General features: G+C 29.0%; 1 protein-coding gene and 1 non-coding gene across 2 annotated transcripts; both read left to right on the forward strand.

Annotated features, from left to right (window-relative positions):
* Positions 1 to 362: 362 nt before the first annotated feature.
* Positions 363 to 3213, forward strand: LOC106379512 (putative cysteine-rich receptor-like protein kinase 39). Its single transcript, XM_013819447.3, has 7 exons — positions 363 to 1555; positions 1653 to 1775; positions 1844 to 1977; positions 2056 to 2263; positions 2344 to 2581; positions 2662 to 2800; positions 2892 to 3213. Exons 1-7 carry the CDS (start codon positions 748 to 750, stop codon positions 3123 to 3125), a joined length of 1884 nt encoding a protein of 627 aa, XP_013674901.1. The 5' UTR covers positions 363 to 747; the 3' UTR covers positions 3126 to 3213.
* Positions 3214 to 15468: 12255 nt separating this feature from the next.
* On the forward strand, positions 15469 to 15681 carry LOC125584972. Its single transcript, XR_007321865.1, has one exon. It is a non-coding gene; the product is annotated as a small nucleolar RNA U3 (small nucleolar RNA).
* Positions 15682 to 16147: the final 466 nt, after the last annotated feature.

Genomic DNA, 16147 nt, shown 5'->3' on the forward strand with positions numbered 1-16147 from the left:
AAGATAACTTATGAGTTTTTTTTGTTGATTAAATGACATTACGTCCAAATTCATTGAAAGATCTTTCATTAATGTAATTGAAAAAGACAATCAATAAAATAAGTAGTTTAAATTCATTTAAGGATATTTCATTAATGTAACTAAAAAGACAAGAAATAAAATAGGTAATTTAAATTCATTTAAAGATACTTCATTAATGTAACTGAAAAAGACAAACAAAAAAATAGGAAGTTTAATTAATAAAATAAAGGCATTTTCAAATGTTTACTTCTCATTTAATTATATATATATATAACTGTTTAAAAAATTAACACATCTCCTAAAATAAAGCAATACATATTGTCAAAAAAATAATTTTAAAGAAGTAAATTGACTAAAACAGTCCATTTTAATTTTGAAAATTTTAATTTTTGATTTTAATTTTTTAAAATTTTAAACAATATCTTCAAAACCCGACACTTAAACTATAAACTCTAAAGTTAAATTAGTTAATCCTAAAGTATAAATGTATTTTTATTTTTAATAAAAAAAATTGATCATTTAAAAAATAAATTATTTTAGTGAAAATAAACTAAAAAGGTTATGCTATGAAATTTATCTTTTCCGAACCTACCATGGACTAAAAGAAACATTACAATGTTCTGCAATCAATCGATTAGTGCACAAAAAAAAAATAGTATTAACTTATTGACGCAGAAGAAGAAGAATGAAAAAGAAAACATTTTCTATCTTACATAAAAAACAAATATGGGGAAATCCCCAGCGTTAATGATCATCCTCGCTTCTTCTCTTCTTTTTCATCAGACCCTCGAAGCTGTTAACGGCGCCCGGTGTTTTGGAAGCTTAGACAGCAACAGCAGCTACGCACAGAATCGCCGTGATCTTTTCTCTACTCTTGCTAATGATGTCGTCACTAACGGCGGATTCTACAACGCTTCACTCGGCCAATATCCCAACACAGTTTACGCTCTTGGCTTCTGCGAAAAATACTACGAGCAAAAAGCTTGTCTCCGTTGTCTCGAAAGCTTGGCTCTGGATACAGAAACGAGTTGTGGAAACATCACGAAATCCTTCGTTTGGAGCAGTGACGATGAAGACCGTTTTTGGTGTCTTGTACGTTCCTCAAACCAACCTTTTGGGAATTTGGAGCTTATACCTCCTTTAATAGAGGCAGATCCAGATCATATTGAGCCATCTAAAGACATGACACTTTTCATGCAACAGTGGGAATCAGCGGTTAATAAGACCCTCGAGACTGCCACACAAGCTAATACTTCCTCGGTACATAAGTACTATAGTGCCATACACGCCCATTTCACAGAGTTTCCGAATGTTAACATGGCGATGCAATGCACACCCGACATAACTTCCCAAGATTGCAAGCAATGTTTGGGGGATTGTGTGGAGTACTTTAGAGAACAGTTTAGGGGAAGAGCAGGGGGCATGGCTAGTTTTCCGAGCTGTTTATTCAGATGGGATAACGTTACAAGTATGCCTGCACTTCCTCGACCTCCGGCTCAAGAAAAGCGGCCGAGCTCTATACCAGAAAAGAAAGGTCACTCAAATGAGTTGTAGCGTTGCAAAATTATTTTGTATGATAAAGAACTCAATATACATTCTCAGAGCAATAAAAAGTAATTAAAAATTTTCAGGAAGAAGCATGCATAGGGGAATTATCACGATAATTGTGGTTCTCACTTTCATTACTCTTTTGGTATTTATTGGTTTCTACAAAGTAAGAGCTCGGAAGAGAAAATTAAACAAGGGAATAAATCGTAAGTGCGCCTTGTTTCTTGCTTCAGTCAACCTTTCTCATTGTAAGACTTATTTCTTTTCGTTTTAGTTGGTTGTGCAGAATACTCTAATTCAGATGGTCAATTTATGTTACTGTTCAATCTTGATATGATCTCAATGGCAACGGCTGATTTTTCGCCTGAAAATAAGCTTGGCCAAGGTGGTTTTGGTACGGTCTATAAGGTACTAATAACATTTTTCCTACTTATATTATTGAGATCTTAATCTTAGGTGAGTATAAATCTTAAGAACCGGTTACAGGGTATATTACTAAACGGGATAGAGATAGCGGTGAAGAGATTAACCAGAGGTTCAGAAGGAGGTATAGAGTTTAGGAATGAGGTTTCAATCTTGACAAGAGTCCAGCATAAGAATCTTGTTAAGCTTCTTGGTTTCTGTAATGAAGGAGATGAAAAGATTCTTGTCTATGAGTTTGTCCCCAACTCAAGTCTTGACCGCTTTATCTTCGGTGAGACTTCGAAAGACAGCTATATTTTATATAGTGCTTAGGAACTCTTTGAAATAAAAATGTTTCCTCCAAATTTGTAGATGAAGAGAAGCGCTCGCTTCTTACATGGGAAGTGAGGTTTAAAATTATAGAAGGAATTGCTCGAGGTCTTGTTTATCTCCATGAAGATTCTCAGCTGAAGATTATTCACCGAGACTTGAAGGCAGGCAACATCCTTTTAGATGCAGAGATGAACCCTAAAGTTGCCGATTTTGGAACAGCTAGGCTGTTTGACACTGATGAGACTCGAGATGAAACTAAACGAATCGCTGGAACCCGGTAAAAGCATATCAATCAACTTTGAACACACATAAATATGGTCACCAACAATTAACGTTATTATAATTGTATATATGCAGTGGATATATGGCTCCTGAATACCTGAATTATGGACAAATCTCAGCTAAATCTGATGTATATAGCTTCGGTGTTGTGCTTCTAGAGATGATAAGTGGTCAAAGAAATAATAGCTTTGAAGGAGAAGGAATTGCAGCTTTTGTAAGTTTCTTCTCATGACAGTCTTCTTGGTCCTTACTCTCGTATGTTTAAACCTAAAAGAAAAAATATATTCTTTTTTTTTTTGGATCAGGCACGGAAGAGATGGGCTGAAGGAAGGCCTGAGGTTATAATTGATCCTTTATTGATAGAGAATCCGAGTAACGAGATCATAAAGTTGATCCACATTGGTCTGTTGTGTGCTCAACAGAATGCAACAAAAAGACCAACCATGAGCACTGTAATAGTTTGGCTTGGTAGTCATTCCCAATCTGAAGATGATACAATGTCAATGAGCAATGTCTTCACGGAGTTGAGTTGTCGTTGAGTTAAAATTGTTAATCTAGGTGTTGTTTTCAACGTAGTACCAAATTTTCTAACTGTACTCAATTAAGAAAGAAAGTAGCAAAAATTATGAACAGATACAATAATGAGTTCTAGAAACCTCTAGAGAAAAATGGATCGCTAGAAGTTGAAAGGGAATTTTAGTCGATCTTTTGCAACAGTCTGGTAACCATGTAATGGTAGATCATGGAGTATTAACACGTGGCTCTGGTTTTTTTTAGTAGTTATCATTAAATTTAAACAAGAACAATCAAGACTATAATAACATAACTAGATTTTGATATATTTTAACTTTTAAAATAATATTTTGAATATAAAATAAGGTATGAAGATACACATTTTATAAAATAACTAAATTTTTGTGTGTAATTTTGTTTTATAAATTTTATATGTTAACATATGTTGTTCAGTTTTTAGTTCGGTTTCGGTTCAATTCATTAGGTTTTAGGCTTTTTGTTTTTGTTTTTAGAGATATAAGAATTATTCAGTTATTTATGAGATTAGTTTCTTTTTACGTTTTTTATTTATTTTTGTTATGATTTTAGTTTCTTGGTGTATATGAGAGTGTATTCGGGTTCGGTTCGGATCTATTGAGGTTTCAGGTTTTTGAGGTTCAATATTTTGGTCCCATTAGGGTATTTAGAAATTTTAGTTCGGTTTCAGTTTAGATCTTTACAGGTTTGGGTTTGGATAATATGTTTAAATTATTTTTAAAATTTAAAATTTATATATAATTTAAGTTACTCAAAATTTATAAATAGAAATAATATATAACATATAAATTTGAATAATGTATGCCAAAATTTCTAAACTTAACATAAAAATTGGTTTGGCTTGAATATTTGGAAAGAAAATCAATAGATATTGTAAGTATTTTTGGTGTTTTGGGTATTGTTTAGCTATTATAGAATTTTCCTTTTTACGATTTATATAAATATTCAAATATTTAAATAATTTCAAAACATCTTATACATTTTGGATATCATTTTGATATTAAATCTAAAAATAACTAACATATTAACTATATATAAATCTGCTTCGGATATCTAAAATATTTTGGTTCAGATTGTGTTCGGTTTTTGGTTCTTTAGATATCCAAAATTTAAACCCATTCAGATATTTAACAAAATTCGGTTTGGATTCGGTACTATTTTTTAGATCGGGTTTGATTTGGATTTTTAGGTTCGGATTTTTTTGTCCAACCCTAAAAGTGTATATGTTAAAATATTGTTTTTTTGTTTATTTTTTTTAAATTGTAGCGTTATATTAAAAACTATATGTTTAACATTAGTTTAGATGAATTATTAATTATTTTACCTTAATCCTTTGTAAACCAGTTTCTTTTCATATATTAAAAAGTGAGTTTTTAACATTATTATAAATAGATAATCATATAACTACAATGTTTTGTATCTTGTTTGATTTAATTGATTAGATATTTTCTAGCTATAATAGCGGAAGTTTAGTTTTATATAGTTACACGATTATTTATATATTATATATATTTTGGTTAAAATTAAAATTATGCTAAATATTACTAATATAAACTGTGTTTATTAAGAGAACCGGTTTGATCGAGATGAAAAAATCTTTTAACTGATATTAAAGAATCAAAGGAAGTCGTCTTCTTCAGCTGGTTAAAAGCCTGAAGAAGAAACTTGGACAAAGACTAATAATGATTCTTTGTTTCTGATGATTCAATGTTAAAAGTTGCTCCGTATAGACAGGAACTAATATTGATTTGAAGTTATAAGTAATATGACATAGTTAATATGTAAATTTGACAGGAACTGAGTAAATAACTAATAGTTATTTGAAGCTGATCAATTTGAGACGGAAAGATGCAATGGTAAGAATAAACTGGTATGTTAAGATGATGATTTATGTAACAATGTTGAGAGCCAACTTCTCTATTGCCCCTACTTGTGGTAGAGCCAATCCCCTATGCCTCTCTCAAATCTCCTATACCCCTATTGCTTTAATGAAACATGAATATCCGATTTTGCCTTTTTGCATTTTCGAAATTATTAATTTAAATCAGAAAAAATTCGAAATTCAAATTTTTAAATTTTTAAATTTTCAAATTTTCAAAATTTTCAAATTTTGGATACTACATTATACTGTATAGTTTTACTTAGTTATACTGAGTTATACTGGGTAATATTGATGTTAAGTTATACTGAGTACTACTGAATGTAGTTATACCGAGTCATACTGAGTTATACTTAGTACTACTGAGTGTAGTTGTACCAGATTATAATTAATTATACTGAGTACTACCGAGTGTAGTTATACTGAGTTATATTGAGTTCTACTCTGTCATGCTAAGTTATACTAAGTTATACTCAGTCATGCCAAGTTATACTAATACTCAATCATACTGAATTATACATGAATTATACTGTGTAATACTATGTACTACTGAGTTAGTTGTCCCGAGTTCGAATGAGTTAATAACACCGAGTTAAACTGAATCTGGATCTGAAGATGAAATAAATACAAACACGAAAAATACTGTAGAAGAATAAGAACAATAAGAACCCTAAATCATAGAAAACCTAAAATCTTATTCAAAACACTATCAAAATCATCAAGAACAAAAATAAACTCTAGATCGAAACAAACTCATAGTATTCCTCATAAAACGAAACCCTAATCTGAAATCACAGATCCATGACTATAAATGTAAATAGGCTTCGAGCTCTTTTTTCCTTGAATTCCTTCATCTTCTTCACCGTTTTCTTCAATTCCTTCATCAGATTGAGTGGCTATGGATAAGTTTCACGAAGGATTGAAGAAGAAAAAGAAAAAAAAAACAGAAGAACAGTTTGTAGATAGAAAGGAATCGGGAAAAGAGAGAGATGCCGTCGCAGAGAAAAGAGAAAGAGAAGAAAAAAAGAAGAGAAAGAAAATCAGAGTCAATTGTTGTATATAGTAGGGTTAAGGGCATTAAGGTAATTAGCTTAATTTTTTGCAATAAAAAAATTCAAAACTAAAATAATTTTTAGATGGTCGTTTCAAGATTACACGATGAGATGTGGGGGTAGGGAAGGTGTTGGCTCCAATGTTGAGGATGAAACTGCCAACCGAGATTGAATCTCCTAATATATTAATCTTGGAACATTACAACATGTTTTCGTAGCCACGTGTCATCACAAAAATGATTTTTAGAATTGTTAGAAAAATAAGTTGGTTCATATAAAGATATACTATGCTTTTTATTAAACTAACTATCAAATTAATTAATAGTGTACAAAATAATACTATCAAATAATATTTTTTTTCCTTAAATAAAAGCTACGGAATTATCTAATATGATTAACATATATATGAAAATTAATGATTATGAATAATACATATTTGATAAAAAAATTTTAACTTCTCACTTTTCTGTTTAATTTTATACTATTAAAAGAAATTAAACAATCACATTAAGCATATAATAAAAACAATTAGATTTTTTCTTATATGTTATATTTTGAATTTTTAAAAACGACTATAAATTACTAAAAATGGTAAAAGTCCCACATTAAATTTTTTGTGATCAATGATTTAACTTTCTTTTTGTTCAAGCAAGATACAAATGATCATATATCATAGAGGTGGGTATTCAAATATACGTTCGGATTTGTATCGGATATTTCAGTATAAAGGTATAGAACCCGTTCGGGTATTTCTACACTTCGACTCGGGTTCGGGTATTTTATGTTTGGGTTCGGATTTTTTGGATCGGGGTTCAGATATTTTGGATCGGGGTTTAGATATTTAAATATTAAAGAAAAATAACTAAATTATTCATTTTTTAAGTTTTTTGTATTTAAAATATAGTTTAACTTAACTTTTTTTTTAATTTTTAAAAGATTAAACTATTAATAGGTTTGGAGATAAAACTTTAAAAATAGAAAGACACTAATTTAATTGTTATTTTGAAAATTTAGATGCAACTTTTGTTAATGTAAGAAAAAAAAACTTGATATGTATTTTAAGTAAGTAGCGAATGATTTTGTCCATAATTATATATATATATTATCTAATTTTGAGTAATAAGAATCATTAATATAAATATTTTGAATTAAATGAGGGAAATAAACTAGAAATATAGAGTTAAGTATACTTATGTTTGGTTATCTTCGAATATCTATTCGGGTTTAGATATTACCTATCCGGATTTAGATATTACCGAACTGGTGAAATAAGTAATTTGTTGTTCTAAATAGATGATTTTTAGACCGAGCTAGTAAATATATACTAGACAAACATTTATATTTTGAGTCTCTGCACTTATATTCTATAACAACTTGATATATTAGATTTGAACACTAACCTGTTAATATAGTTTGCCAGTGATTTTTTTCAAAATTTTGATTCTTAGATATGTATATGCAGTAAAACTAATTTGGGGAATTTGCCAAAATTAACCCACAACTTGATTGTAACCCCAAACTTATACCCAAACTTGAATGAAATGCAAAATTAACCTAAAAGCCTTGTGAAATTACAGCCCAGCCCCTTGTGACAAAAAAAAAAAATAGAAGCCATTTTTACGAATATATCCCCAGTCAGTCGTCTGGACGACTTCAAAGTAAGTCATCTGGTGTAGCTGATCTTAAAAATAATTTTTAAATTTAAAAAAAAAATATTTTGATAAGCGAAAAATTAAAATCATGTAATTATAAACATTTTTAGGTGATATAAATTAAAATATAACAAAATTGAATTGTTTTCAACATAGATGAGTGTATGTAGTGAATCATGGTATTTTTTTTGGTCTAGGGTTTGGCAACATATGTTGTAGTATTGTATGTATTCTTAGGGTTAGATTTTGGAATGCTTGAATGTTTTTTTAAAAAATTAATTTTTTACCTATACGTGTTTATTTTTGTGTATAGTAAACACTTTTGAAGTTTAATTTGATTTTATAAAGTGTTTAGTTAGTTAATTAAGTTTAGGAGTTATGTTTAGGGTCTAGACGACTTACATTTCAGTCGTCTGGTGAAGAAATTAAAATAGACAACTTATATGTAAGTCGTCCAAATATTCCCGCCTAAAATCTTTTTTTCCCGCTTAAATAATTTAAACCAGACGACTTACTTGTAAGTCGTCTGGGAAGTCTTATATTTTAGTTTCCCGCTAAAAATATTAAAGTCTTGTGGACGACTTACAAGTAAGTCGTCTAGGAAGTCGTCTGAATCAAAAATATTTAACCTAATTGGATTTTTTGTCTCCCTATATAAAGAAAAATTTACACATTTTCTTTCCTGCTCTCAAATTGCTGCAACAAAAATGTAATGTTCATCATTCTAAATCTGTTCAACCTCTCTCTAATTTCTTTGACTTGAAAACACTAAACTTTATATGAATTTTTCAGTTTTGTCTCATGTCTTTCTTTCTAATCTGTCTTTTTTTGCAGATTTTTAATCAGATGGTACTCATCTTCCACTTATTTAAAGGTATATCTATTAATTTTAGATATGTATTTTTGTGTGTTCTATAAAGGTAGATTTATCTAATCTTCCACTCATTTTCTCTGTTTTTAAACCATTTGAACGTTTTTGGATATGCAGGTTTTTCAGATATGAAAGACTTTTGGGAAGACTTACCTGTTACTCGTCTAAAATATAATGCACTAGACGACTTCCAGGAAGTATTCCAGACGACTTCCATTTCAGTCGTCTGGACTTCCTGGAATTCTTCTGACGAAGTCTCCCTTTCATAATAGATCTGAGCATTTTGGTACAGTTTTATGTCTGATTTTTCTTCATTTGGTAACTTCTTTTTGTATAAAGTTCTTACTTTTTTCCCAAACAAAAACCACTCTAATCTCTTTGACTTGAAAACACCAAACTTTATATGAATTTTCTAATTTTGTCTCATATCTTTCTTACTAATCTATCTTTTTTGCAGGTTTTTATTCAGATGGTGCTCATCTTCCTCTCATTTAAAGGTAGATATATTAATTTTGTATATGTATTTTTGTGTGTTCTATAAAGGTAGATTTATCTAATCTTCCACTCATTTTTTCTGTTTTTAAGCCATTAGAACGTTTTTGGATATGCAGGTTTTTCAGATCTGGATTTGATATGCAAGTTTTTCAGATCTGGAAGACTTCTGGGATGACTTACCTGTTAGTCGTCTAAAATATAATGTACTAGACGACTTTCAGGAAGTCTTCCAGGCGACTTCCATTTCAGTCGTCTGGACTTCCATTTCAATCGTCTGGACTTCCTGGAAGTCGTTTGGACTTCCTAGAAGTCTTCTAACGAAGTCTTCTTCGTTATCAAGTGGAGTCCAAACTTGTCTTTGTAGAGGAATGATCTATAATAGTTTTGTTTGTGGTATGTTTTGTGATTTGCATGTCTACTCTTTTAGTTGTGAATTTTTTGTAAAATCAGTAATAATGTTTCCCAAAGTGTAATACATGTGCTAATAATGTGTTTACACATTTACAAATCAATGAAATAATAGACTTCAATAGCCTTTTTCTTATCTTTGGATCTCTCATATGCAATAATAAACTCCAATGGCCTTTTCTCATCTTAATAAACAAGAATGTTGGTCGCTTCATATTGATACAACATTTTAAGAAGCATTTTAACCCTTCTTCCAACTCATAACAATAATTATCATTAGTGTCTATAACAATAATAGTTAAGAGATGAAAACAAACAATAGTAACTAGTCAAAGCATTTCATATTTTTTATAAGTTTGTGTTGAAAAACTTAGTCAAATTTAGTAAAACTAAGGGAGACAACATATTTTGAAAATATGAGTTTTACATATCTTGAAGTTACTTATCACTCTTAAAAATACAAATTATTCAAAAAACTAGCGTAGAAGACTTAAAAACTAGCGTAGAAGACTTCTGTGGAAGTCTTCTCGGATCAGTTAGAAACTTTAATTAACGTGAATGTTGGTAACCTCATAAATATCACCAATCAAGTTATAAATTTCATTTAGTAGCCCACATATTCATTAATAAACATGAATTAATAAGAAAATATTAAAAAATCTTTATAGTTTTAGAGAAAATGCAAGTTTATTAAACATTGATGTATACGACATCCACAGAGGTCGTCTAGTAGACTTCCAGAGAAGTCGTCCGTTTACGTCGACGCAGACGACTTCAATCTAAGTTATTTTTGCAATTGACTTTGAAATCTGTTATCTGAGACGACTGAAAAATAAGTCGTCTACTTTTGTTTGGTTAAAAAAAAACTCCAGAAAGCTAAACAAGTTACATTTTTGTCGTCATAGGTTAGTTTTGTATTTGACTGGATTATTTCACAAGTTTGACTTTCCTGGATGACTTACATTTCAGTCGTCTGGTGAAAAATTGAAATATCAATAATTTATTAAAACTCGACGACTTACAATTAAGTCGTCACATGTTAGTTTTGCAATTGAAAAATAAAACTTCAATATTTAATTATATATAGACAACTTACAATTCAGTCGTCTGCCTAACGACTTACATGTAACTCGTCCAGAATTTACGAGGTTTGACCAGAATCTCGGAATAAAATCCTGGACGACTTACATGTAAGTCGTCGGGCGGACGACTGAATTGTAAGTTGTCTGGGTATAATTAAATATTGAAGTTTTTTTTCAATTGCAAAACTAACCTACGACGACTTACATGTAAGTCGTCGGGTTCTAATAAAATATTAATATTTCAATTTTTCACGAGATAACTGAAATGTAAGTCGTCCAGGAAAGTCAAACTTATGAAATAATTCAGTCAAATGCAAAATTAACCTATGACGACTTACATGTGAATCGTCTAGATTCTTTGGAGATTTTTTTGTAACCAAACAAAAGAAGACGACTTATATTTCAGTTGTCTCAGAAAACAGATTTTAAAGTCAATTGCAAAAATAACCTCTGCATTGACCAGACGACCTCCATGTAAGTCGTCTACAACCAGATGACTTACCTGAAAAAATTCGATTTCATACCTTAAATTGGTGAGATAACTTCCTTAGCACACATAAGGCTTCTCCAAGAACACAAAATCTCAAAAGAAAGTGATCCACCCAGAATCGTTAGCTTCTATGACTCTATGAACCATAAAAAATGTAGAATCAAAATCTTGGGTTTTTTTAGCTTAATGTGGAGAGAAAGTGAGGGAGATGTTGTGTTTAGTTCATAAGAATAGAGAAAGAAGAAGTGTAAATCGATTTTGGGAACATTAAGAGCGTCAAATTAGTTGTTCATGGTGGTTAGAATATTGATGACAATGGCAATCTTGTAATTACTTAAAGATGATGAGGGTGAGAAAGTAAAAATGTCATTTTCGAAAAGAAAAAAAATTGATGGCATTTTCATGAATTATATGAACTTGTAGGGTGAATAGGACAAAACTAATTTCCAAAAAAAAGGGAGGTTAATTTTGTATTTGACTTTGAGTTGTAGGTCAATTTCGCAAAAAGGCCAATTAATTTTTACATATGTCCATTTTTTTAATTGACACTTATATAATTCACTGAATTCATAAAAGAAGTTAAAAAGAAACTTAACTCATATCAATGAAACAAAGACGAGAACGAAAGCACAATTCTATAGAGGTAGAAAATAAAATCATTTATGGAGATTCAGTAGCAAACAAATCGAGAGCAGAAAACCTACTCCACTTTCGTCATTATGCAATCGATGTTGCATATTTTGGTTTTGTTGATTTGTGTCAACCGCTTAATTTTCTTTTATGCATATGAAATCTTAAAAATAATTAAAATGAAATATAATACGTTAATTTTTCAACAACAATAATAAATTTAAGAGACCAACATTTGTATTTATCATTTTATAATCGATAAAGATTGTAGTATTGCAAAATATTAAAATTATTTCATAAACAAATATTATTATAAGAACTCACCCGTGCATATGCGCGGGTTATCATCTAGTTGTAGTATTATTAGTCTTGTTGATGAAATTGTCTATGAATGTAAAACGTATAAATGGTTGCTTGATATCTAATCTTTATTAAAAGATTTAACATATGATAGTTGCTGTATATATTGATATAATCGTGGTATTAATGGATAAATTATAAAAAAGTTGGTTGATATTGAGTTTGTTAATAGTGGACATAAAGTTATATAGTTACAATATAGATTTTTATTTTGTTATGCAAAGACTTGTTTATATTAGATGTTCTTACTGAGACTTGTTTATATTAGATAAAAAATAAGACTCTAAATTAATAGATTAGATGCATCAGATTTTTTTTAAATTAGAAAGTTAATAAAACATTTTGTTTATACACTAGTGGTATGGCCGCGCGTTGTACACAAGATAATATCTGCACCTTGCGCAAGATAAAATATTTATTAAAAACTACACTAGTGGTATGGCCACGCGTTGTACCCAGGATAATATATGCACCTTGCGCAAGATGAAATATTTATTAAAAAACTTATGTTTTCATATTATAAAATCTGATGGTTTCTCGATACATGTATTATTATGGTCAAAATATATTTAGTATTTATGTTTTACTCAATATAGAATAATTAACTAACTATAAATATTTGGTACACATAGAAAAAATATAGAAGTCCAAATCAAACAATTAATATGTGATATCATTAATTAATATGTGATATCATTGATACCCCTATAATCATAAATTAAGAGTTGTGAAAAATTTGATGGTATTTCAAAGGGAAAACTCAACCGTGTATATATATATATATATAGTAGGCATATGTAGATTTTCGGATTGTTTGAAAAGTTAAAATAATTAGCATTAATTATTTAGAAACTGTATTTTAGCGTGATACATTAAACCAATATTTATGTAAATTTTCAATAACTACCACAAACATATTTGGCAAGTTGTTTTCAATGATCGAAATTATAGACTTGGTGAGAAAGTATGTTATTATCTTAAAATAAACTTACCATATAGAACTTCTTCAAAATTTTGTACTAAGCTTAAAAATTCGGTGAAAGCATTAACTTGGTGGAAAATTTTCTTATTTATTTAAACAACATGGTATAAAAACAATTAATTTATGCTTACCAAAAGAGCTTGATTCTAAAATTGTGTATCACGAAAATTTGGTTCAAATTTTAGGATTTTTATTGTCTTCTAACGATAAGAATACCGGAACTTTACGATAGATCCTCATTCGGGTCAATTTAAATTAAAAAGAACATTTAAGCGACCTCAATTATAGATAATCCAAAATAAGTAGTTGTTTTCTAATTAAGCATACTGTATTGACAAATTTAAGATTTATGTATGATCGAATTTTTTTTATATGTATATAATTTTTGATTGTGTATATAATCATCTATATGTTGGGCCGATACATTTGGATATTTTCTTTTACTAACTTATTAGTAAATAAAATTTATATTTTTTCAATTTTGAAGTTACACTAATTTTCAGAATATCAGATTTTTACTTTCTTTTTGACAACATAAGATGGAAAATTAATATATTAAAAATACAATTAAAAATATGATTAAACTTATAATTTGAAGTATAGTTTGGTTATGGGCTACATTAAGACAACATAAAATTTTTCAGTCTGACTATTATTAGACTTAAAACCAAAATATAGAAAGATGATCGTATTATTTGTTTGCAGCCGATATTTTGTATATGATGAAAGTTAGGTTAACATGATATATATTAGTAACTACTACAAATTGTCATTATTAATGTTTTCCTAAACTATGAAAAAACAATTAGGCAGGTGCGAAAGGTTTTCCTTAATCTTCAATATAAATTTCATAATTTAAGTTCTCAAGAATTGTGTTGCAAGGAAAAATATTAGATATAGAAGTTCGTTTGGTAATAACAAAACAACTTAAATTCTGTATTACTATTTATATAAATTTATGTAGGCGAAGAAAGAATGAGAACCGAAAAATATTCTTTTTTTATTAACAAATTGTTTTTGAATAGCTGTGTCTCTTTGCTATTTTTTATATCAAAACGTCTCTTTGCTATTAATAAAAAAACAATACTTAGAAAAATCATTACTTTCCGATTTATAGCAAAAGCATGAAATATTTATGCCATAATATATTACAAACTTTGATTTAAATTGCTATCCAAGTAATACAAACTAAAAGTATATATTACACTTTAAAAAGTTATTATGTTGGATTACAATATAAATCAACTTTCAGTCGTTTAAAGAAAGTTTCATTTAATAAGATCGCCGAATATTAATTTAATGAGATCGTCGGATATTAAGTTTATCAAATCATATACATTTATATTTGAATTAATATAAGTTTTTTTCGACCGATTGGATTTTGGACTTACTAATTTTCAATTGATTCTTATGCTGCCACGTAAACCAAATTGATATTCTAATTAAGTGACACATGAACAAGATTTTTTTAAAAATTAATAAAAATTGAAAGGTACAATTTTTAATTTGTTTTTCTATTAATATAATGAGGATTATTTACCATAATTAAACTGAACATTTGTTAGTAGGTATGTAAGTTTATTGTGAAGATCGACTGTTGTAGTTGGTATTTGTGTCGGCATTTTTGACTTTTAAAGTTAGATATGATTGGCTCAAGGAGGGGCTGGAGATTATCTTATGGGGAGGGTGATGTGTTAGAAGTTGACATATAGTGTTTTAATAACGCCGAGTGGTATTATGCATATTAGAAAATGATATTTGTTTGACAAACTAGACTTAAACAAATAGGTATGGTACTAGATTCTTAATTTATGTATAGGTAGATAATATAACAGGCTGGCTTAGATACATACTTGGAGATAAAAAGTCATGGGATAAAAAGTCATGGGCTGCGCTTAATATGAAATAGACAATTTTCATTTGCTTCAATTAATAGCAAAAGTCGCATCTGTTTTTTTTATGTTGTTTGGGTGGCATGTAGAGTTGAAACGTAAGACGTTAATGTTTTTACACGTACTACATATAATGCTTTTTTACACATTTCCAAAACTGATCTTTTACATTTTGGACATGCTTTCGCCCAGTTGTATAAATGTACACTAAAAATTTTCTTGCAACATGTACAGAAATAATAATTATAAATAAAATATTATTAAAAATAGTTTATACTTTGACATTGTTATACCGATTTGAAGGAAAAAAAAAAGCATAAACATATTTTGTAGTCTTGTTTCTTTTCATTTGGCTTAACTCTTTTATTTTGATTTATTCCTTAGTTTTAAATAGGTATTTATTTAAATATAAATTTAATAAATTTTGGGGTTTTATTTATTTTATTTAAAATAAGTTAAACCGATACAAATCAAATATGTTAATTAACTTAGTGAACCAATAAATTTAAATAAAAGTTATTCATTTAACTATCAAAAACAACGACCTTACTTGAACATGATCTATTCCACGGTAAGTACCTCTGTATCCTTGATTTCTAAGGAGACATGCTCGTAACCCTGGTTGATGATTCATGACCGTACGGTTTGAGTGTGATTAACGGTTACGATTGTCTTCGGACTCTCCGCGCAGAGGATCACTACCTAGTCTGGTCTTCACCTAGCTAGGGTGGTCGTACGGTTGTCTGACATGTCCCTTATTTTTTGTAAAGACAGTGAGATGCAGTGGTAATGCGTCTTTTACTTAACTAAGCAACCCGACTTCGAGTACCAATAAGTGCATTTAAGTGATTTTATGATAAAAGTTTTTTATCAAAAACAATATTGCTTTAGTTTTGTATTTCTATGTACATATATATATATATATATATATATAATATGATACATAAATTGATGTAAAAATAGATGTAATTATATTTAGTTTATTTTTATTAACCTGATATATATTATTTTAATGGTGATATATGAGTAATTAGTTTTCAATAAATTTCAAAATTCTTGCCAAAAATATATATATATATATAGAGAGAGAGAGAGTGAAAGTTTACTTTAATGGTAATATAAGATCTATTATTCACTACCATCTTTAAAAGATCTTGTCAAAAAACATAAGTCTTTATAAAAAATTATACATATCATAATTAAGTTGATGTTATGTCAT

Source organism: Brassica napus, chromosome C3 (assembly GCF_020379485.1).
Source record: "Brassica napus cultivar Da-Ae chromosome C3, Da-Ae, whole genome shotgun sequence".
Lineage (NCBI taxonomy): Eukaryota > Viridiplantae > Streptophyta > Magnoliopsida > Brassicales > Brassicaceae > Brassica > Brassica napus.

Excerpts from the sequence above, each read along its gene's own strand:
- LOC106379512 (XM_013819447.3), top strand. The coding sequence starts at position 748 with ATGGGGAAATCCCCAGCGTTAATGATCATCCTCGCTTCTTCTCTTCTT. Across the intron at positions 2,264-2,343 it reads TCTTGACCGCTTTATCTTCG|ATGAAGAGAAGCGCTCGCTT; the intron begins GTGAGACTTCGA and ends CCAAATTTGTAG. Across the intron at positions 2,801-2,891 it reads GAGAAGGAATTGCAGCTTTT|GCACGGAAGAGATGGGCTGA; the intron begins GTAAGTTTCTTC and ends TTTTTGGATCAG.